This window comes from Desarmillaria tabescens (assembly GCF_030435595.1).
Source record: "Desarmillaria tabescens strain CCBAS 213 chromosome Unknown EV420scaffold_146, whole genome shotgun sequence".
Classification (NCBI taxonomy): Eukaryota; Fungi; Basidiomycota; class Agaricomycetes; order Agaricales; family Physalacriaceae; genus Desarmillaria; species Desarmillaria tabescens.
The window spans coordinates 41,845-67,258 of NW_026848445.1; the positions used below are offsets into that span (position 1 = coordinate 41,845).

At 48.0% G+C, this 25,414-nt stretch overlaps 1 protein-coding gene across 1 annotated transcript; it reads left to right on the forward strand.

Moving 5' to 3' along the window:
- Positions 1-17,354: 17,354 nt before the first annotated feature.
- Positions 17,355-21,542, forward strand: EV420DRAFT_1753997 (uncharacterized protein; the record flags this gene model as incomplete). Its single annotated transcript, XM_060480472.1, has 1 exon — positions 17,355-21,542. The coding sequence occupies one exon, from the start codon at positions 17,355-17,357 to the stop codon at positions 21,540-21,542; it is 4,188 nt and encodes a 1,395-aa protein (XP_060322030.1).
- Positions 21,543-25,414: the final 3,872 nt, after the last annotated feature.

Consider the following 25,414-nt stretch of genomic DNA (forward strand, 5'->3'; position numbering starts at 1 on the left):
CAGGTATGAGATGACTCCTTGAAATATCCCTCTTGCTGTGTATGGAGAGCGTAATATCGTGCGTCCCAGACCGTAGAAGATATGTCTGAAGGAGATACTGGCATGCCAGCTCGTCACGATACCGGTCAAAGTCCAGCGTTATAAAGGACCAGAGTCGAGATGTCGATACCGCAACGTTCCTCCAGTCCCTGCAGACCTGCGAAAGAACCAGTGGGGCAAAATGCTTGTCCAATGAATCCTTTCCCTCCCTTATAGTATCGCAGCACTTCGAAGAAATCTCACGGATGATGTCCTCTGGGATTCTGCGAACGGGCTGGATGATGGTCTTGCACGATTCAATCATGTCCGTAACGTGTCTCTCCTCTTCCAAGAGTTCTTCCAGCACTACCCGTGCTTGACTGACCCGTTCCTGCAGACTAGCTACGCATCCACGATTTTCACCAATAAACTCATCCAGCTGAAGACGTTCGGTATCGAGAAGCGGGCAGTTTGATTTCAGTAGTTCAGACATACGCGAACCTGCCAGTTTGACGGGGTGGAACTTGATGAGACACTTTTGTGAATTGTAGCCGCATTGCGGGCAGAGTTTCTGGCTCGACATCTAGAACGTTGATAAGGTACATGGTTAATACCAGCTCAGGAAATCTACCTTGGGGTATTTTCTCGGTGACTCCTGAGTGAAAATGGATGGAGCGAGAAAAGGTATGATGTCAGGGGTTCATACATTATGCTGTGAATCTTGAGGGCCGGCTGTCCGCGAGCAGGAGAATTCAAGCAGAATTAGTCCCGGATCCCCAATATGATTTCCTGCCCGAATGTCTGTCACGGAGTATTTCATACATGGCGAAAGTCTTGTATGCTAGGGTCCAATGATAGAACCAGAAACGCCAAGTGCTGAGGGGAAAGAAGGGGACCCCGTTCATCTATTGATTCTTAAAAAAAACAATGTAGATTACAATTCGCAATTCAAAACCTATTCTCCATGCTCAGTACACAACACAGGCCAACATCAGAGGAAGACGAGTTATCACCCAAGCGACGCTGTCACCAAATTCCAAGCCCTGAGACAACACACAACATCGAGTGTAAGAAAAACAAGTGACGTCCTGGCAACATTTTTGACCGCCGCGCTTGACAACACCCCAAACACTGGTCGTCACAAGGAATCCTACGACCTGAATCAGTGTACTAAGCTTTCGTTAAACCAATCAAACACACCGCCCAGGTTGGTATTGAAGATGAGCGTCGAATCCTTGAAATGATCAGACCTGTTGCAGGTCGAGCAGTCAATTTGGAGAGTGCCAGGAAGCTGGGGCGAGGCATAAACTGAGGCAGGCCAATAGCCTTGAGTGCAAGCATAGACGAATATCGCCCCTTTTCGCAGCTCGCCGCCGCGCAGCGCACGAAGTTCAATTCAAGTTCACAACATTATTTCTGAAATCAGTAAGCATGGGAGCTGGGAAATTTATATATAACAACAATTATTGGGCTTATCAACCTTTCCCACCAATTAGTAGATGACAATAGAGTTCACTTCAAATTAAGTCGGTCTTCTAGGCTTCATCTCCGGGAGACCAAGTTTATCTACTTTCATGAAACCCGCGAGGCTCCACGTTGCCCTGAATGTCCGAGTTATCATGCATATGAAGGGGCGCGCTGATGCCAAATGTTTGAACTGCAGCCATGAATCTTGTGGGAATCTGTCAGTGACCGGCATTGTGCCACTGACCGCGGAGTTATATCCTGCAGTTAGCGATGTACAGGGCCGGGCTTGGGCTGGCTTTTAGGGCTTGTGCTTGTGCTTGTGCTTGTGCTTGTGCTTGGCTTAAGGCGGGCCTGGCTTTCGATATTATAAGCCCGAGTCCTGGGCCCAAGCCCTACCGGGCTCCGGCTTGGCTCGGGCTCAGGCCAGGGCTTGGGTAGTAGGAAGTGATAACCATGTTTTGAGTTCAGATAATAAACTTTTCGTTGTCGAGTGTATTATTGACCATAGTCTTGTCTTTCAGGGGGTAGTGGTTCATGTTGTAAATCTGCTGCTTTACTTACTATATTGACTTCCTTTATTACCTCTTCTTTGAGAATAGCAGCTTTCCCAGAACCTCGGGGATCATCGAGCACTACTTAGTCACGGAAATATTGATTGTCATTTTGCAACCGCATATTTCTGAGGGACTATGGAGCTTCGACAAAATTACCATGTAGTCATTTATGAGGCCTAGTTGTAGTGCTACAACATCCTCAAAAGCTCGGGCCTAAGCCAGGAGGCATGGGCTTGGGCTTGGGCTTTCTGAATCCGAAGCCTGAGCCTAAGCCCTCTTCAAGCCCGACACCAGGGCCCAGCTTTGGAGGGCTTGGCTTGGCCTGGCTAGCCGGGCCCTGTACATCGCTACCTGTAATCATAGTATAATGTTCCTTAGAAGGCTACAGCTCTGTTTATATCTTTCCGGGCCGCGTCCATCGAGTACTTCCTACTTGTCGGGACCGATCCCGGTTTATGCGGCTTTCCCAAAGAGATATTTTGAATGTTATCATAACTGGATAGGGGTACTCGAGCGGTGTTTCCAAGTTTGGACGCATAACGCGTGCATCATTGAGTAACTGGGAGGTAGGCAACTATCATTCTTCGACATCACGCGCCCAGAGAAAACTCAACGCAACGATGTACGGCCATCGGAACTTGCTGAACTACTTGCAGAAATCAGCAGCTTCTAGGCTGAAAAAGTTCAAAACGCACCGGTGACCAGAGTCTCGCCAAATACTCAGACTCCTTAGGGTAGAAGCTAAGGCCACGATCCTTGATCACCCACTATTGATTCACCTCAAGAGCTACGACAAATGTGCCTCGGGCTTCCCCTCACCGACCATACCAAAGTGTGAAAGCATCGCGACTGGAGCTTATCGGGCCATGTATATTTCAAACGGACTTCAGAAAGCCGTTAGTGACCCGAATTTTCAGTTGAATCCGATCTCAGATATGCAATAGACCTTGTGCCAAGACCCGAAGGGCTGTGATTAACCGTCCAAGTACAAAAGGACTCCGAAATGAGCGTACAAGAACCGCTGTGTCCGTTTCTATCATATCTATGCCTTTCCATCGTTTCTATGTCCCCCAAGGGCTCTACTGTTCCTGCGACAAACGGTCTATCGCGGAAGCTGTGACCGAAGTATACGTCAAAGCTGGTCTTCCACGCTTCTACGTCGTAGTCAACTTCATCGAGGTTTCAGAGGAGAACTTCTATGTCAGCGGAAAGTCCTCCACTGACTTTGTGAGGATATCCATCCATCACATTGCCCGCCATCTGCCATCGCAAGTCGTTTTTGTACAATGCGACAAGGATAAATACTGAGGAGACCCTACAGACGCGAACGCAAAAGAGACTTCATGCAGCGATACGAGAAAGCCATCGAGCCATTTACGAAAGGGCGAGGGATCAGATGGGAAATACAGATCGCAGAAATGGACGTGAGTTGTGAGAACGTGTGTTACTCCACTTTCCCAGACTCATCTCGGTGCGTTTTCCAGAGGGATCTATGGAACGAGAATGGCATGAACCCTCCACTTGGCGGTTCAGACGGAGAACTACTTTGGCGGAAGCTAGACAGAGCTATCCCATATACTGTTGAGCATCCGGAATTGAGATAGAAGTATTATTATTCTTGGAGGGGATGTGATATCATATATGGTCAGAGGAAGAATTTAAGTATTAGTACCGGGAGGAATCTGCTTCATTGAATCTTAATATCTGCCGGAATTAAAGAAAGCGAGAGTTTATGTGCGCGCGTAGTCATCAACGGACGCAATAGCGGCAAAGGAAAAGAAAAATTGGTCGGTAATACATCGTCCGAGGGAAAGCCAAAGCGCAGGCACCGTGGGGAACAGAGCGCGAAAGGCAGTGGGTTATATCTAAAAGGGGACTGTTTATCAATACTAACGGGAGCAAACTTAATTAGCACCGACTCTTTCACGGCCTCGGGCCGTTCGCGTGGATTTAAGTGGTTCCAAGGGGTGCCATAGCATGCAGCAACCAGTACTACTGATGATTGTCCGACGGGAATAACGTCAATCAAGAAAATCGCGAAATCACGTTCCTTCCGAAGTTCTTCTCAAGTTCTTATCCTAGCCCCCCAAAATTCATTTTGGCAATGTACTGGAGGCGACAGGCCAATCATGGGACTTTTATTATGCACAGATCGTGCACCGGTGCATGCTTCCGAGGCTCGAAGTGGATCAGAATAGAGTATAGCGTTTGTCCGACCTGACCTCCCCACGCCAAAGATATCGGCTCGCGTGCAAGGCAACCTGGGAGTTCCGACTCTCTCGTATCAATTCATAGAGATTGCGTTTCCAAGTATTTTATCGACTAAAATCGTCGGCCAGACGCTGTAATGCTGCAATTCGACATTTGTATTGCGCCCTCCGAAGGATCGACCTTCAGCCTTTCCCCGTGAACGTCGCTCTCGTTCATCCAGAAATCGTCAGCGCCGTGAACGGACATTGTGTCTTGGGTATACGAGTTCACGCCCTCGACCAAGTCGGTCTCGCCTAGAGCACGAAGAATTCATAAAGAGCAAAAGATGGCCGCTTCCGAGTTTCAGTCCGCGTCAAGCTGCCCGTGAACTACAGGTGAGTGATGATAAATATCGATCACACGTTGAAGAAATGGACAGGGCATACCCAAATAGCGCGTCAAACGCAACACAGACCGGGCATCTGATGAACAGCAGATTCTGTCACGGATTGAACGTAATTTTGCAGAGACACGTCCTCCACCTGGTCAAGGGTCAATCCGAACCGCCGTGTCCATTAAACCGGGCGTACAACCAGCCACTGCTCTTTCTATCGACATAGATATAACAGTCCTGGTTTTCGGATGCTTTTTCGTCCTGCACTATGAAATCACGTGAGAATGCAGAAGAAATCTCGAGATATTAGAGAGCACTAGTTAAAATAATCGATAAGGTCATCTCTCGTGAGCGGTTTGGACTAGATCTTCCATCTGTTTTGCCTCGTTTATGTTGGTGTTGGTGACCAGAGCTGTGAGCTGCGACATGCGTCATGTTCGAAGTTAACCACTCCTCCAGAATGTGAACAGAATAAGTTGCATGATGCCCTTCAAAAATGTGGCGACTGGGCGCCAATCCGCCATTATGAATACGACATGACAAGGGCGGCTATCTGTCAGGGTTGAATCATCCGTAGAGGATGGGATCATGACAGTCTGCACGCTGAGGGTACCCACGAGACTAAGCTTTAATATGAAGGGGGAGGGGAGTTTATTTTGTTGCCATCGGCATCATAGTAATAGGAAAAGCGGTGGTCTCAAATTGAAATTTTGGGCACGTCGGCTTATCGGCCCGGATCCCGTCTTCAATTTCTACAGCCACCACAACTCGTCCTTCATTTACGCTTTCCTGTCTTTCGTGGTCAAATACCAGATCTGATAGCAGCTCTAGCGCCTTATACCCTGCCGAGCGCTTAACATTGACAAAAACTTGAACAGCCACAGTCTGAGTCACGGCTCCAGATTGATAAACGATCTTGACTGACGAGTAGTCTTTCTCTTCTCCCTTCATACACATGCATACGGTCGGTTTTCGTTACTGGATCTGTCCAAGTCTCTTGCAACCTCACCTTCGCGTTCGGAGTCTGCCGTTCCGCACCCTCCTCGTACGCCGGGCTTCATCTGTGATCGTACCTGACACTCTCGCTGCTCCTCGTAGGCATCGACTTGTCCTCTCGGCGAGCCATTGCTTTCCTAACTCCCAGTTGAATAAAAATTGGAGCGACCATGGATGGCATCCTACACTGAGCGCACCGTCAATTAGGAATGATGCCCGCGGGAAGTTCGGAGGTTTTCATGTTTTCATGTGCCGTAAGTGTTTCCCTTGTCGTAACGAGCTTCAGCGGGGCTTGAAATTTTGGTAATTAGTAAACGCCCTCCTATGCTCGGTTGTTATCGGGTATCGATGTCGTCAGCGATACCAAGACGCTATCCGTTCAAAGATCGACGAGGCTTCCCCGTACAGGAAAACTGAACTGGGAGAAGACAGTCTTGAGTTCATCATGAACTATTCTACTGCCATCGCTCTCAAGATCTTTGATGCGAACAACTTCCATCTCGTCGACTTTGATGATTACGCATCGACGGTTGTGTACTTCTGCGCACTTAATTGCGAGGGGATGGTCGAAGTTCCTGTTGAAGTCTTCTTTGAATGGAATCCTGGGTATCAGGGGTATCATTATTGGTTGTATGAGTGTCATAGGGATCTCCTGTTGAGTTTGCCGGACTGTGATAGTAGGGATAGGCTTCATGGGAGAATGAGGGACGCGTGTTTGAGGTTGCATACGCTGTTGAGTGATAGTAATGTCCAGGGTGCTTTGGAGGAGATGAATTGGGGGTTGTATGGGGAGGAACGGGTCAATCCTGTGAAATATGACAGCAGGTTATGTGTTTCACAGCTTGGGGAAAGGTGTTTTCATACGTTAGCTGGAATTATCGATAAAGCTGAGGAGATGGTAGATTATACAGTGATAGAAGTATGGCGGTGAAATGAATAAACGATCTTCTCAGCTTGGTAGTAAGAGAAACTTATTCATTATCCCATGGAAAAATTGCAATGTTTGCTGATTATAGACTCTTCGCACTTGATATTAGATAGCGATACCAACATCGATGCAATGTCGCGCAATACGACTTGATAATGACATACTTATGTGAACCAAAAATACTCACTGGTCCTTCTGCCTCCTCACCTTCACCCCCATTGAAAGACTGGAAGATAAAAGAGTAGGGAATCTCGTATCCAAGTCGTATATGAGAAAGACCGGACAGGTAAGTATCAAGTTGAAATCGAATGCTTAACCCTGCTGGTCCCACGTGATGTTCAGCCAATGAAACAAAAGGCTCATGATCGAATTCCCACGCCACCGCAAAAAGGACTCGTGGGGCCCGGATTTGTTCTGTTTGCTTTCCTCCTCTCAACCACCATCATCCTCCCAGCCGCTGTCGCAGCCTTCCTCTGCGACTTTTCCTCCTCGCCATGGATAGCGAATCTGTTTCTATCTGTATTCCGTGACTGTATAGGTCGTATTGTCCTCCATATACACCTTGGAATCCCGTAGGATGTGGTATGAAGTCGACCGGAGGGGTTTGGGGCGACTCGTCGCCTAAGGTCTTGATACCACGATGAGGAGGTGTATTCGTCTGGTGACCCTTCCCAGGTGCGTCGTACACCGTCCTCGCTGTCGTCTATCATTGCTAATAAGATCATCACAGATCCGGCTCAGATAGTCGTATTCCATACCAGGATCGATGTAGACCTCATGCATCTCTCGCTGGCCGTCGCTGATTGGGCCTCCCCTCTCGCTGGACTCTCGTCATTTCGCTCTCGTCAGCCGTCACCGCGTGACCGGCAAAAGGAGCTATTCCACGTTGGCCACTGGCAACGACATCCGGTGCACTCAGATCCGCGGGTCTCGTTTCGGTTGTTTATTACTCGGAGAATGACTCGGGAATCCTGTTGTCCAGCAGCCCCTACAATCTGGTTTTCGAGCACTGTCTGTCGTTCGTCGTTCGTTCTGTTCGGAAACGATGTGTCTAGATTAGTGTCGACTACAGGACCCGATACCAGAGATTGAATGCAGCATCCTTCCGGACTCCATATTCCTCTCCTTTCGCACCACCGGAACCTGCATGTTTATGTGTGTTTGTACGTTCCTGCACAAGCCGTGAATTAGGACTTGATCCCATTATCCACTGGTCCATGATGTCGCTAAAGATGCTCTCCCTCCTGACGCTCTTCCTACCACTTGTTCTGGCGCATTCTACGTCTAGTATGGATTCTATGACAGGGATGGATACGTCGGGAGACACGACGCTTATGTCGGGTATGATGGTGCCGTACCTGCATTTCACACCGGGAGATATCCTGCTGTTCGAGGGCTGGGTCCCCAAGAGTGCTGGTGCGATGGTTGGAGCATGTATTGGCCTTTTCATGTTGGCGTTGATTGACCGCTGGCTTGCGGCGATGAGGAGGGTCATGGAAGGACACTGGGCAAGAAGGTTTGCGAGTCAATCTAGTTCCATTCACCTATGCTAACAAAGCTTTCCAGGGCCCAGGTACTCTATGCACGAAAGAACCGCGACTCCTCTTCCGAAGTCGAGGCGCTCAAGTCCGAGCCGGGTACCCTCAAGTCTGTCGTACTGCGCTCTGCACCGCCGTTTGTTCTTAGGAACGATCTGGCAAGGGGTGCCATGCATGCGCTGCAGTCTGCTTTGTCTTTCACATTCATGTTGGCAGCCATGTGGGTATTTTCTCTTCGACGTGTGTGCAGTTTCTGATCCTGGACTTTCAGGACCTTCCAGGTGGGATTCATTCTCTCCATCATTATCGGCATGGGAGTAGGCGAGACATTGTTTGGGAGGTTTGGTACCCATGGGCTCGGAAGCGCCCATTAATGCGACACTAATATGCTTTGTCTTTGTTAATTGCTGTATGAATTATCAACTTTTTTGGAGAAACAAGATTGATCGTTTCATCGCAGAAGGCGGGACAGGTTCAGACGCCAACGCCAAACAAGGATCAATATGAACGAGAAAACTTTTTGCACTGCGGTGCGAGCGTCGGATTGATGGACGTTTCTTTCCGTGAATGTGGTCGTACTCATCGAGTAGTCTCTCACGCACTACCCTTCAACATCGCCTAAGATGAGCACTGGAACTGCCCCAACGATCCCAGCAGAGTTCCAGCAATACAAGTACGTCCTTTATACCGCTTCCGCGTTCTGTGACTGACAAAGTATCAAGTTCATACGTAGAAGATCCGAAGTGGCAGCGCAGGTTCACCGCTATCTGGGCGTCATGTGTCGGTGCTGCGATTCTGTACTCCTTGCCCTACCTTGTTCGCTCGATACGCAACAGAAGGACTTTGTTATGGTTCCAAGGCGTTAGCGAGGACTTTAGCGCCAAGGGTATATATGTGCCCCTCCAGCAAACTACACCGCGTCGCTCGATACCGGCAAAGAGGCACCTAGAAAGTATCGTTGGGACCATTGGGAGCCTCACATTGTGGACGCCTCCGTTCCTTGCACTGAATGTTGGACAGAGTGAGTGTTATACACGTATACATATGCGAGACCGTCTCACACGGGCGATATAGTCTTCGTAATCCTCGCCTACCTCGTCATCGTGCTGGTATGCATCATCGTCGACGCTCAACTGAAAGACAACCCCAACCGTGCAGGGTTCCTCGCTCTCGCGCAGTTCCCTGTGGTCTTTTTGTTCGCCACGAAGAATTCCTTGCTCTCGCTGCTCCTAGGCCCTGGACACGGGTACGAGAAGCTCAACTACGTTCACCGCTGGTCCGGACGGTTCATGTTCCTCGGTGCGGTCGTGCATGGGTCGCTGTGGATTAGGAACCACCTAGAGTGGAACCTGACGATTCTGGGGGAGCAGAAGGAGACGAGTGGGATTGCTGCGTTTGGGGTGTTGTGTGTGATTGTGCTGACGAGTGTTAGGCCTGCGAGGAGGGTTTGTTATGAGATCTTTTTTGTTGTTCAGTGAGTTTTATTCTCTGTGGCTAGGTGGGTGTTAACGTTGGTGATTGTAGTGTCCTTGGGTTCGTGGCGTTCTTCATCACGATATGCTACCATACGACGTATGCGTCTCCGTGGATATTCCCTCCGTTGGCGTTTTATGGCCTGGATATGCTCATGCGTCTGTTCCGGTATCGAATCAAGGATGCTACTGTCACTGCTGTTGACAACCAGATGACCATCGTACGTAGCTAATCTCTTCTTTGTCGTCCTCCAGCCAGCTCATTCCCCCGGTTTAGATTCGTATCCCAGACTGTGATTTCGGCTGGGAAGCAGGGCAGCACATCTGCTTACGGGTCTTTTTCTCAGGACGCGTATTCGAGTCTCACCCGCTGACTATCCTCTCGGCGCCTAGTAGGGTCTCGTGTATCTCCTCGCCTGGGATCATACTGGGAGCGAGGGTGTCGGGTGATTGGACGAGGGCGCTTAATGTGTTCACTGCCAATGAGAGTGCGGAGAATAAGACAAAGTGCTTGGAGCATGAAGACAAGGCTGGGACTACTGGGGCAGACGTTCCGGTGCAGGTTATGCTGGATGGACCCTATGGAGGGTGTAGTATTGATTTGGGACAGTACGAGAGCGTGCTGTTGTTCGCTGGGGGGAGCGGAGCGACGTTCACGATTGGTTTGCTTGATGATATCGTTGGGAAGTGTGTCAAGCTTGGGAGGCCTCGTGGGGAGCGGACTAAGAGGATCGAGTTTGTGTGGTGTATACGGTCTTTTGGTAGGGTCTTTCATTCTACTCTTTTATTCATTATTTCTTATTATGTCGTCATCAGGCTCGATCGATTGGTTCGCACCTATGCTCATGGATATCACCAACGTCGCTGGGCGTCCCGGTTCGACACTAGACGTGCACGTCTCGATATACGTTACGTGTCTGTGTAACCCCGATGCAGTACCATCTATTCCCAACTCGGACGTGATCTTTGAGCGTCCTGGATTTGGGAAGGTGCTTGGGGATTTGGTTACATCTCCTCCGCCTGATGATGAGGAAGAGAAGAAGTTAAGTTGGGTAGGTCTGGGTGGGGGCGTTGGGGTGTGTGTCTGTGGGCCTGAGAGTTTAATAAGGGAGGCGTCTAATGCTGTTGCGAGGCTTGGGATGACGAGGAGTGGGGAGTTGGGTGGGGTGGGGCTGCATACGGAGTTGTTTTCTATGTGAAGTGTGTATAATGTTAATACGTTGCCAAGTCCGTGGATATGGATGATTTATTTTGGCTTAATTGCTTGCCTCGCCATTCAATCATTGCAGAGGCTGGTGTTTTTTCGATGGCCTAAACCGGGATTTTAAAAGGTTTCGATTTCCAGCTTTAGTTTTTACATTCTCGGTTTGAGTGTCGTAAAACGAAAAGTTATCCTAAGTCCATTGTTCTATTAGGGGGAGGGGGATTTTTCATGCCGTTTTACGGACGACCCTTTCAGGACTGACAAAGGCTTCAATTTTTACGAGCTAAAATGACCCGGCCTCTGCTGTGAATGTGTAATAGAGGGCGCGAAAGTGTGAAGCAGCCGGACGCGGTATATTGAATAAATATGGCTGCTCAAACTACGTACGAAGACACCTGGATCGGAGCAAATCTAAACGGTATTATAGATAAGGATATACAAGTGCTGTGAAAAGCCGAGATGAAAAGATTCCGACCATGGTATGTAATGCCTTTCCAAAGTTGAGAAGACCAATCAGTGGTATTCCGTCGGAAAATAAAGGAGGGTCTTCACCTAGAATACTAAAAGGCCTTTTCCATAGAGATTAGGAAGTATGTTCTTGATAACCGCATTCCGATACCCCATTTCTTGACTGATCTCATCTTCGAGGTACACCCCGCGCAAATGCGACATGTCAGCACGCATCAGAGCCGCGTCTAGAGCAATCCAATGCATCCGTTCGGCTTCTGGAAACTTCTCCGGGTGGATCTTGGGTAGCATAAGCGTAACAGTCTCAATAACGTTCTCCCTGAAGTTCTCCAGTATCTGTGTCCAGCAGATAGCGGCAAGTGAGGCTGATATCCACTCCTCCGACTCGCATCCAAGGCATTCTTGTGTCAGCGTTAAACGGACGTGCCGAAAACGGCTGATATCAGGGAGGTTTTCCGGGTGGATGGAATCAGTGGAATCTGTGAGGTTTTTGGATGGATAAGAATAGGGAGGGTTAAAATAGCAACGCTTGCTTACCAAGGGCCTCCAATTGGATCTCTATTGTCTCCAGGGAAGGCATGTGCAGCGTTTCCAGTAATCTGGAAACGGCTTTCATCTCCCGTGAATATAATATGTTGACGTGCAGTTTCCGTAAACCGGAGAGTTGCAAGATACATGATGGATCAGCGAGCCACGACGTAAGTCCCCAGACTTGGTCGCCATCAAGAGAGAGGGAGAGGTTTTCGAGTGGTATTCGAAGGGATTTTGGGGTATATGTCTGTGAACCGTTGGTCAGGGCACAGGTGGTGACGTTCACCAAGCTGATATCTGCGATATTCGAACCCTGGAACAAGGTGAATAGTTTGTCTAAGCTGGGAACGCTGGTGAGGCTTGATATCGTTACTTTGTGGAGGTCCGGGAGCCTGGAAGCGGACAGAAACGAAGTGTGAATACCTGGGATATGGCGCCATAGGAGTCCGCTAAAGTTGATATGGAGAGTTCGCAGGTTTGTGAGCGCGGGTAGAATGTGATCAAGGACTGGTATCGACCGGGCGAGCCACCGGTCGGACTTGAAGACATCACCCTCGATGATTTCGAGGTGCCGAACGAAGCCCGGGACATGAGGAGCCGATTCTATCAGGCGTAGAAATAGCTCCGCCGCTGTTCGGCCTTTTGGTTGGTCAGGCCATGGTCGGCCAGCGAGGGTGATTCGAGAGAAGAGGTTTTGCTGGCTGCGCCCTGACCAGGATGATGAAACAAGAGCACAGGCTCTCAGCGAGCGGGGATGGTTATACAAATTATCGATAATGATATCGATCAATTCCTGGGGTATAATAGGTTGCGGCGAAGCCGCCGGAGTCGGTGAAGACGTTTTGGAAATGCTAATATGAAAAGAAAATGAAATCAGCTACCTCGACATCGTTTCTGCACAATGGACGTACAGCAGGTCGCGGACACACAGCGTTAACATGAGAAGTGTAGATGTTGGTTGAGAAGAACTGCCTGCGTGATTGCAGGGTCATCTTTATGTGCAGCCTCACCGGTCACCCCGAATGTTCCTGTGCGGGTATAAATGTTCCCGTCTTCGATCCCATTTACATTTGATTCGAATTCGCAGAGCCATGAGTAGGTGTATTCTCGTCAGACCCCATGTATGTTGATAGTATCTTCTAGAGTCCAATTGAAGTGCAAGCCATTGATTAGCAAGACGGCTCGTGACACGGCCCATCACTGATGCACCTTTAAATCGCGATGCGAGAACACCGAGTCGGACCATGACGTACCTTCTAGGCGATATCTGATTCGTCCTCGAGGGACAATACGGGATCTAAAGTTAAACATCAGTAGGTCTTCTTCCTAGACGGATGGGAATCAGCGTACCTTGGAGCCCTGGATGCACGGTGATTTGGCCATCATAGCATTGTAAGCAATTCTTCGGTGTTTTGGAGCCCACGAAGACGAGCCATGCTTCGCCGTGAACGGGTAATGCGTGCTGTGTGGGACAACGAGGGTGCCTTACAGTCTGCAGTTACCATAAACCCGGATATTCAACATTGGCTGGATGGGTGGATGATACGAAGACGCTCATCGATTTCCAGAGCAGCCGACTGATTGAGGCGTTCGGAATCGGCAAAGAATACCCCAAAGGACCCATGGGGTATCCGCAGCCACTGAATGAAATCCAACGGCATTTTCAGGGTAGTACTAGGGCGGCGTGCCATAAGTATGTGAAACTGCAACTCGCTGAATGACTTTCTTGACAAGAGGGAAGACGCCACCTAGAATTTCATGATCGTGATCATGAGGATTTTGCGGGACCTGCTGACTTCCGAAGGGTTTTATGAACTTGGGGCCAGAACCTACTTGAGAGAGAGAGCTAGAATGGGCTTTGTCACTTTTCTACATCGCAGCAACTTGAATGCGAGAAGTCTTCAGGCATCGAGGGGCCTGAGATTTGAAATTCCTCGTCGTTAAGGACCTTGGTGGCGTTTAGCTTGGTCGACGTTTCCTTGTTGCGACTGTGAACGCGAAAACTTAAATGTCAAAACCATTATCCTAAACGGAGGCTCACTTGCTTATATTCACATTTGACGTCGCATTCTGTCTTCTTGAGCCGTCACGCGTCACTAACTCTACTTCATCGCTGATAGTGGTAGCTCATGTTCCCAAGTAAGGAAGGGTCTTTCAAGATTGCGATGTCATGTATGACACCTAGAGAAAACAGCATCAATAGCAAGCGAGCAAGATGATAATACAGTACATGATACATATGAGTGTGTCGGTAATAAATAATGCATGATCGAAAGTCTATAATGCATGAGTAAGCTAGTAATGAACAACATTCCTGAGCGCCTCGATAGCGGCTTCTTGTTTTTCGGCTCGAGCCATATCACCCCTTCTTCGGTGGATCTCTGTAGTCCAGATTAGTCACACAGTCCAAGAAAGAAACAGAAGGAAAGACCAACCCAAATTTCGCTCTGCAATCCATAACCTTAGCGGACCATTTCCGACAGTATCGGCTCCTGTTGTGTTTTTGGCGCCCTTCACAGAACCTGCGCCCATTCCCGACGCCAACTGCTCGCACGTCACTAGCATGGTCATAGCGTGTTCCATAGCGGTATGCATGAAATGTGGCGTGAGCAGTGCCAAGGTTAATGCACGTAAATGATTGTCCTTCGAGTCTGTCGTACCACCCATCGCCGACCTGAGCAAATTCCTGAGAGCATAGAATGGTCAGTACACGAAGATAAAGGTATTAGAATAAGAACATACTTGGCCTTGAGGATTTCCGAGGACAGACACGCCTCGATAAGAGTACCTATACTCCTCAGAGTGCCACCCTGAGTTTGGCAGTCGTCGATGACGGACAATCCATCCTCCGTGATAGCCTCCCAGCTATCTTCGTCCTGTTCACCTCGAGCCCATACACCGATTCTCAAAGCGATTTCACCGGCACGGGCAGACGTCCACACGTAATGGTCTCTAGCGGGGCCATCCTCCGCAAGGTAAGCCGCTGCTCGATAATAATCGCCAGCTAACTGCATATCACCCTTTGTATGGGCAAGATGTGCATGGTGCAACATGATGCGGGCGGCGAGAGCGTCAAACAGCCCCTTCGTACGAGCGTGCGCCGTCAAAGCAGCGAGATGCTTCTCAGCGAACGGGATTTCAGACCGCATGATATGAACCGAGATAAGCTCGCAAAGCAAGTCACACTTCAGCCGGGCCATCGTCAGGTTCATCTGCTCTACATCATCAACGCTAGCCCAGGGGGGAACAACAAGCTCCTTGCGCATCTCTTTCTCCCATACCGCCAGACCTTCGACGGCAAAGATCTTTCGCTTGGGTTTTCGGCCGACGGGATCTTTCCTCGAGATGGCGCTGACGAGATAGGCAAGAATGAAAAGGACACGCGGATGAGTCGTTTGAATGAGAAGAGGAGGTGACGGTGGATTTGAAAAGGTTATCTCGACGACGCCGCTGCCTGACGTTATCAAGACCCCGGAGTCCATGAGCATATGAAGGAGGGTTAGACGCGTACTTGCTCTTGCAAAGTTACCGACGAAAGTGTGGAAGACGACGCCGATAATCAAGGTATGGATAGCCATGATTTCAGCCAGTTTGTCAGCGAACTTTGGCATCGATGGAGTAGGAGTAGAAGGTTGTTTCGGTGAACCGGCTATAGTTCCTTCCTGCGACCGAGGTGTGTTGGATATCGAGTTGAGGACCTGCTTTTCTGCGACAGCTGAGCCCTGCACCGAAAGACAATCTATTCCCAGAGCCTCCTCTGCCGAGCGTAGGGCATCGTCGACGCTCTCCCACAGATTTGACGACACCAGCGTCCTCAGCTTCAGGACGAGAGCATATAGTTTGACGCTAGAGTGCCTGTTGTTGTCGGCGAGGTCTGCCAGGGCTTGTATAGCAGATAGGGGTGCCTTCGTCTCTTTCGGACTAGATATCGAGGAAGACGAGTTCGATGTTGTAAGATGTGAGATGAGGGTAAGATGAGCGGCGTAAATCGCATGGGGTGGATCAGAGGGTAAGAACGAATTGAGCAGACATCGAAGGAGAGTGAGGGCGAATTTGGACTTGCGTTGCCAGTGCAGCAGTCGTGCTGTTAAGCAAGTTACATGGGGACGATACAGTCGAAGGGTCGGGTGCTGGCGTCATGCGTTCAGTCAAATAATGACATTATCCGAGAAGGAAACTCACTTTTTGTGCGATATTTAGCTACAAGCATACAATTCAGTACACGAAATAGATATACAACATAGTACTCACTGCTTTATTCGCAGCCTTCTCCACCTAATACCCAAACCGTCAGCCTAGTTCGACACCAAGAAACATATCACATACCTCAATTTCGATGGCTTTTGCCCACAAATGGTCATCATTTTGACTGAAGCCCCCGGCTATTACAAGCATACCAACCTCCACCATAGCAGTCCATGCTCTGCATTCCACCTCTGGAGTCAAATTCGGTAGGTTCAAACACCTTCGAAGAGCAAGAAGAGAAAGGCATAGAGATTGGGCATGATACCGATGCGTCGGTGGATGTATCAGAATGCCTGGAAGCGAAATGAGTAGGAGAGAGGGGGGTAATGGTGTGAGACATGACGGCTTAGGAGCCATGGCGATCGCCTTCAAGGGAGCAAGGTCATTGCCGTCGACAGCAGTGGCGCCCTGTGATATGCTGTCGCGACGCTGACGCTTCGTGGGTCGAGGATTGTAATCTGTCGGGCTCACTGTCCTGGTCGTCATCGGGAGAGGCGCGTACCGTCACACTGTGACAAGTCGCGTTTTTTGAACTCCGATTCACAGTCCGCAGGTCCGGTATCTGGATCTCACCTGTTAAGCCCGCTAAAGCACAGATGTAATAGCTGTTAAAAACGTTTTTTAACGGCTATAACAACTGCAAGGGAGAGGGATATCTACAGTACTTGAATAATTATTGAATAAAGCTGTCCTGCGTGCTCGTAATTATCAAGTCCTCTGGCATGTTTTATCAGCAGGTGTTATGGATCTCGAGTCTTTTCAGGTCTGTACACGAGTCAACACATGCCTGCTCTCGGCCTTCTCGGCCTTCACCTCGGCTTACTAGTATTTTCTCCTACTTTCTCTATTCTTCTTGCCGATACTGGAATACTACAGAACTTTACAGAATAATACGGACTTGAGTAGCATATAAATACTGTCTTTACCTTTGTATTAGAGATCTTAAGCTAATTTTACTCATCTTCGAAGTCCACTTAACTGTGTGAACTAAGCATCTCTGATCGGTTACGCCAAGCGCTTGCCAATCAATTGCTTCCCGACTACGCCTAGCGCTTTTCGGAAACCCTGTTAGTTACGCCTAGCACTTGCTGACGCCCCGTTAACTATGCCTAGCGCTTGTTAACACTCTTACGGATCCCTCTTGGTGGTTGGAACTCGGCTTTCGGACATCCTCGCCCTCAACTTAGGTTTTACTCGAGTATTCATTACTTTGTGTATTAGCTCAAAATACTCCGATTCTTAACATTGGTGGACACATTGGGACCACCTTGTAGAGGGAATTGTTTTATTCATTATTTCCTACTCGCTTTCGCACCTTATCGCGCCTACTCACACTGAATTCAATTACTATGCCGGGACCCATTTCAACAATCCATTTACCGGCTTCGCAATCTTCTCCCCCAACTCAGCATTTGCCTGGTGATTCACTCGGCTTTCCAGATCCTCCAGCACCGCTTGTGTTTCCAGTCGACCCAGCTGACATTTCCAACACTGATAGCAGGAAGGTTACTCGCTTGTGGCCATCCTGTGTTCCCCTCTTTGCCTTCGCAGAACATTCATGTTTGCAGGAGCGTAAGGATCGGATTATACAGGTACTTAAGCTCAGCAAGAACAAGAGACTCAGGAATAACCTACGAACCACCAGTGATCGTGTATTGAAGCATAACCAGTACACTGAGACCTTCTCGGAAGAAACTCACATGCTAGATTTCCTTCTTACATCCGTTTTTGCCTGCACTACATTCACGAAAGATGTTGTGTACAAATTGGATGAGAAAATCTATCGAGATCTTCACACCCTATTAACAACTCGCCATGCATTAGCTTCCTCGTCACTCAATAGCTTTGGTTATTCGGATCTCAGACCACCTGGATGGGCCATTGACACTGCGAAAGGTTTGACGGCCAACGATTTTGAGTTGTATGCCTTCCAGTATCGCATTCGGGTCAAGCATTTTCTTCATATGCTTGATTATGTCTATGACTGGAATAAACTTCAGACACGCGTATACCTAGATGAAAAAATGCTGGCAGCTCAGCGCAATGCTGACAGAGCGCGTCTTGAGAAAAGGGAGTATTACCTTCCTGCTGTTCCTCCTGTATCACATTCCAATCCTTTCAAGTCAAAGACCTCTGTTCAGGCCTCGGCCTCCGACTTGAGTTGGGGGGGAGTACACTATGATGCTTCAAGAGATGAGGAACAGCATCCTAGCAGCTCACAGGTCGCTAAAATATGCGGTCAGTCTTGTCTTTGTGTGAATTCCAAAGTCAGTGAACCTCACGATTTCGGTCCATATCAACATGAGAGTTTGCCTGCAGCATCCCACCAAGCTCAGATTCCAAAGGACTTAGATTGCAGAAATCCTTCTTCGCACACAAGCATTTACCGAGGACGTTCTCCTAGCGATCTCGACTCGGGTCAAGGTTGCACCATCACCGATGGAAACAAACATCAGTTTCGTCGTGATTCATGCTATTCAAAAATTCCCACATGCTCTGATCTCTCGGAGTATACCAGCATTGATTTTGACACCGCCCTCAAAGCGACGGACATACCTGCTTACAACAGTAATCCAAACACGAGGGATAATTGTGGGAACAAATTCATTATTACTCCAACCCTGAATCATAACATCGGCAATCCAATCATTCCATATTCAAACAATAACGGAATTCGTACTTTCCGAATCGCTTCAAATACGCCGTGTGCACCCTTTTCAGAGAAGAACAAGAATTCTCGATTACCACGTAAAATCAGATATCACATCGACCGGCTGCAGAGACAGCTACAGCGAATAATCCATGCCACCGGCTGTGTCATGTCCACTAATAGTGATTGTCAGCGTATACTGATGGGAATGAGAGAATGCGTACTGCGGTTGTCGGGATTTACCATCATGGGAAGCGAAGCAACACGGGTCCCAGTAGGAGTGAATACTCCTGATCTTGATACCTTGCAGATGGTCCTCAATTCAGGCTCGTATATCATGTGTAACTCCCAAACAGCACTTCAGATGCTCTCTATGTGGCCTAGAGTTCGCGTCAAGCAGAAGACGAACCTTATGAAGCAGACTGGAACCAAATGTCGGCTACAAAGTCAATGTCTTGTCAGACACGGAGTTAAAGTTGAATTTTCCATAGTACCACCGCCTATTGACTGGGAGCTTCGGGTATTTGAGGTTCATGCCTTAGCAGAAGAAGTTGTGAGCCAATCAACCAAGATCGCAAGGCTCCAATCGTACCACACCCAAAAATCTGGTCGTCATTCAAAACATCGACGAGTACCAGGAACAGTCAGAGCCAAAATCTGGCTCGGGATACCTGCGAAACTGCAGCCAACTGTTGGTCATGATAACCAATTTCTTGATGTATCCCTTACATCCTCGACAAACGCTCCCACGATTCCTATTACGCTGGAAGCTATGGCAACGGAACGAGATACGAAATGGCTACTCACAAAATTTTCACAGAGTGGCAAGTTCAATACGGTATCTTTGAAGCGCAAGCTGTTGGAGAAGACTGAGCGCAATCAATTAAATCAGAGCATTCAGCTCATCACTAGTTCAGACAGCGTACCCTGCCACATTTTTATCATGCGTATTGCAGTCTCTCACATCATCCTTTTCATAAATGCCCAAACTAGCCTTCTAACGTGTTCTATGGACGGAGCACCGACTGTGGCACCAACGGAAGTTCATACGAGTGTCGCTCGACATAAACGACGTATCATTCATGCATCACGAAGCGATCCTGAAGCCTTAAGCATAGCTATAGAAGTCCTGATCAATAGAAAACGACGCTATCAGAAGAGAAATCAGCGCACAAGGCCCATGAGGAAACTTGATGATCAAATTCGGAATCCGGGTATCAACATACACAGCATAGTCGAAGTCAACATTGTCCTGGACAAAGAGGCAGGATACTCTGACGTACGGGGGAAGGACGCAAAGCCGGGCACAGTCTCGAGGGCGAATGAACCAATGGTGGTATCGATAACATGGCAAAAGGAAGACCGTGGCGATCAACATCATCAATATCATTCCCATTTTGGAAATAACTCACCGGCAACTACGCAAGCCGATTCCCTTTGCTATCATCGCACGATGGAGCCGTCCTCCATCCACGCATCTCCCAAACAACATTCTAGCATATCCTGTGACCGAAATTATCTTGAATCTAGTATAAATTTTGAAGCAGGGACACATCATTCAAGGGCTCAAACATTTTGTCGATATTTGAAGTGTTATCCAGTACAAGGAGAGCATCGACATCTACGACACGGTACTAGAATTTCGACCCGTGTTCACTCCCTGATAAGGCAAGGTATCCTATTGCTCGAAAAACACGTCAGCCGAGAAACTCATTGGCAGCAAGGAGATGACTTACCTTATATCTACGTCTCCCGGCTCTTTGTTCTTCCTATTTCAAACCTCTACAACACCCTAACAGCGGTAGTAAACTGGAATATGACCAGACGTGTTCGTATTGCCCGAAAATGTTTTTATAACATTCGTAGGAAAGGTCAGAGGATGGAACGACGACTGTGCGCCACCCGAGACGATCAGCTTCAAGTTGCAAGGGCGGTGCTTGATCCGCGTCGAGCCATCAGAAACCAGGCACCTACCATTACGAAAGCCATCTCCAAAGAGAGGGTCAGCATCATCTCCGGACGCGAATTCATCGGTACTTGCTTCCATTACCTTCACGGCTCTATTCTCATCCTGATCTGCAAGGAACTCTCCGAATTCCTTGTCGCATTGCGTGAATTCAAATTTCCAAAACTTCCTATGGTGTCGCGCAGCCCTAATTACCTTAGAACTATGTTCGAGGCTCAGTACCTCCCAGGGATTCGGCACTCACCTCGATGGGAAGTCCCTTGTCAGCTTATTCTGGAATTAATCAATTCCCCTAGCTTTGCGGCTTACCCCTGCCTGCTGGTGATGGCAGAAGATGCAGTGACTAAACAAGAGCTGAAACGAATACTCACAGAACATACACGGAGTGCCGCGTTCAACACATTATTATTGAAGCGCAATTTCCCTGAGAAAACTGAACATGATCAATTAAATCAGAATGTTCAGCTCGTCGCTACTTCAAACGACGTACCCAGGGACATTTTTATCATTCCTATGGCAGTATCTCGCATCACCCCTTCTAGAAATACTGAATTCAGCCTTCTACCGCGTTCGACAGACCTAGCACCGACTGTGCCGCTATCAAAGGTTAATACAAAGGTCGTCGGGCATAAGCGAAGCAGTAGAGATGCATCAGGAAACGAAGTGAACGATACAGAGACCTTGAGACATGGGCAAAGGCTGGACACAATTTCGAGCGTGGGTGGACCAATGATCGATGAATCGAGCAAGCGGAGAAATGAAGGGGCTCATCATCAATATCATCCCCGTTTTGGAAACTGTTCCCAGGAACCGGCCCTTGTCGATCCGCTTCCTCTCACGCAGCTTTCCTCTACCCTCGTACCGTCCGAACATCAGTTGTACACATCCGGGGATGGAAAAAATAGGTTCACTATACTCTAAAGGCTGGCTCTAGGTTTATCTAGCAGTGAACGGCCCGGCAGTAATGACATTCCCGAAGGTTAGTGGAGTTACAACCGCAATCAGCAGGTAGCAGCCGCACTAGCACAGGACAATCAAATCTACGAGATTCACTTCTTCTAATTCTCTTCATTCACTTGATTTGTGCCTCATTCCGGCATATGTAGACTGGGGGGGGCCATGTTATGGATCTCGAGTCTTTTCAGGTCTGTACATGAGTCAACACATGCCTGCTCTCGGCCTTCTCGGCCTTCACCTCGGCTTACTAGTATTTTCTCCTACTTTCTCTATTCTTCTTGCCGATACTGGAATACTACAGAACTTTACAGAATAATACGGACTTGAGTAGCATATAAATACTGTCTTTACCTTTGTATTAGAGATCTTAAGCTAATTTTACTCATCTTCGAAGTCCACTTAACTGTGTGAACTAAGCATCTCTGATCGGTTACGCCAAGCGCTTGCCAATCAATTGCTTCCCGACTACGCCTAGCGCTTTTCGGAAACCCTGTTAGTTACGCCTAGCGCTTGCTGACGCCCCGTTAACTACGCCTAGCGCTTGTTAACACTCTTACGGATCCCTCTTGGTGGTTGGAACTCGGCTTTCGGACATCCTCGCCCTCAACTTAGGTTTTACTCGAGTATTCATTACTTCGTGTATTAGCTCAAAATACTCCGATTCTTAACAGCAGGTACGCATGACATAACTGAGCATGCGGACATCATTCCCCCCGAGCATGCGCTCACCGAATTACCTCCGTCATCAGCCGCCCATCAAATTTGCTGTGCCGAGCCTTCTGTTCATCACCCCGCACGATGAGCTCAACCATATAGTGTATATACCTCAAATTTCAGCCCAAAATAATAGAAAAATGCGTAATATATAGATTAATTTTGTCCATTATGTTTTTTGACCTAAATAACATCAAGTGGCCTCATGAGATAGGGAAAACTATCAGAAATACGTGGTAAAAAGAGTAATAGGGGGATAGAGGAGACATACCTGGTATTTTACATTTCTAGTGGTTGGGGCGGGTACTCCTGTTAAATAACAGATGATATACATTGTATAATCATGTGTACAAAACTCCATGGCTATCCGAAATTTATTGAAGGAGATATGAGCAGATCATTCTGCAAAACAGGAGGAGCACATCCCCAATTTCGATGTTCCAGTCATCCTATGGTCCTGGGATTATCAGAATCGGATTCCTTGACCCAAAAAACACTAGGAACATCTATCATCCATGGGGGTAATATGTCAAAACTCCGAAGTACAAGAGGTTCTTACATTTTGTCTTATAGCTACATATGCCTGTATATGTTATCTGGGTAAAATGACCCCCATGGATGATAGATGTTCCTAGTGTTTTTTGGGTCAAGGAATCCGATTCTGATAATCCCAGGACCATAGGATGACTGGAACATCGAAATTGGGGATGTGCTCCTCCTGTTTTGCAGAATGATCTGCTCATATCTCCTTCAATAAATTTCGGATAGCCATGGAGTTTTGTACACATGATTATACAATGTATATCATCTGTTATTTAACAGGAGTACCCGCCCCAACCACTAGAAATGTAAAATACCAGGTATGTCTCCTCTATCCCCCTATTACTCTTTTTACCACGTATTTCTGATAGTTTTCCCTATCTCATGAGGCCACTTGATGTTATTTAGGTCAAAAAACATAATGGACAAAATTAATCTATATATTACGCATTTTTCTATTATTTTGGGCTGAAATTTGAGGTATATACACTATATGGTTGAGCTCATCGTGCGGGGTGATGAACAGAAGGCTCGGCACAGCAAATTTGATGGGCGGCTGATGACGGAGGTAATTCGGTGAGCGCATGCTCGGGGGGAATGATGTCCGCATGCTCAGTTATGTCATGCGTACCTGCTGATAAAACATGCCAGAGGACTTGATAATTACGAGCACGCAGGACAGCTTTATTCAATAATTATTCAAGTACCGTAGATATCCCTCTCCCTTGCAGTTGTTATAGCCGTTAAAAAACGTTTTTAACAGCTATTACATCTGTGCTTTAGCGGGCTTAACAGGTGCTGGACCTGGTTCATCTATACACCAAAAAGTTTCAAAGGTTGGTCATTCCACATTTTTTCCACAGGGCGCGCAAATAATGACAGCATTTTAATCCAAAATCAGATATCTATTAGATCCCGTGCAGCAGGCTCTAGCCTGTGATCGAGGTTCGAAACTTCAATTTCTCAGCGGCGCCAAGTCCCCCCTGGAAGACGGCCTACAAACGGTCAGGGGACATAAACATGGGACCAAAAACGTGCACCCGAGTTTGTACTTACGGGTATCCCTCCTTCGCAAGAGGCGTTATTCATCACTTCACTGTCAGAGAAGGGCAGGGACGCTCAGAAAATTGGTATTTGTAACCGATGTTTCGGACTGTGGCTTGTAATTGTGGTTACGCCTCTACGACGGTCGATCATCGATCGTATCCTGCTTTGTATTAACGTCCGTACTCCTATTACCCTAGGTCCGAATTATATATGAGCTGTATCACACGAGCTGTTGTGCACTGCTGTTGCCTTGCTTCCGCTCATCATGGTCAATCTCTCGTATACCATAGGCTCTCTGCTTCTTGGTGGTTTGTTTTCTGCGGTGTAAGTACTTTCTTCCCCGATGTCTCATCTCTCACCCAGTGAGTCCAACAGTCTTACCGGCATGTTGTCCGTCCAGTCTCTCCTTTACTTCAAACTCTTCCCCCAGGACAAACCCCGCATCAAAGCTCTGGTGAGGGCTTCCTTGTTTTCATCAAATTCATCGTGTCTGCAACGCTACTGTACAGGTTACTATTCTATGGTCGGTCCCCTCTACTCGCAAACCTACATGTGAGCTCACACAGCAATGTAAGGCTCCTCGACGTCGCTCACAGCGGGACTGTTTGGGCCGGGATATGGAACTATTTGATCGTTCACTTTGGCGACACAGCTTGGATAGACCAAATCCCCCCGTATGTTCTTGTTCCCTTCTATTATCGCCCTTCCTGACTTTGCCCTAGAGCGATATCGGTAGGCCTCTCACCTGCGACACTTAGCACCAACTCATTCCGCCGTCAAAGGTTACAATCATCCTTACAGTACGTCGTACCTCAGATCTTACGGTGACTGTCCTGATGTTACCGACAAAAGGCCATCTCTACCATATTTGTCCATCTGTATGTCCCGTCCAATACGGTTCGGAATCGGATTCTCACTTGCATAGGTTCTTCGCTGAGCGAATATATCGGCGTGCGCATCTTTCCAGTTCGTAATATACCAAGACTCAGCCAGCTCCTACAGTAAGCAGAAACAACTGGATACTTGCAGCATTGATTGTAATTATAAACCGTTAATCGTTTATGAAGATGGGCTTCTAACATCTTTGCATCTCCTAGGTCATTCTCGCTTTCCTCCGGCTAAGTATGTCCTTTGAAGATCTTTCCTCTGCACCAATCTCATTCCGATTCCTACAGCCTGTGCTTGTGGTGCGTGTCCTTCCAATTTTCTCCGCTCAAACAGCTCAAACAGCCATCTCAGTCACCGCTGGAGCAATGCATGTTTTCCATCACTTATCAGCCCTCTCCTGGACTAATCATCCTTACTCTCCAGGCTATCCATTGGAACATATTCTGGATTCAGGAATAAATTTGGCGTACGACAAATCCCTTTCATCTTCTCTCCCTCTCTCATTCACTGGCACACACTCAGTGGGTATTCTCCGCCGGACTCGCACTCTCATCCGCTGTGGATATCCTCATTACCGGCTCACTACTAAAATTACTCCACACCAACCGCAAAGTTTCATTGAGGTAAGAGAATACTTCCTGTCGGCC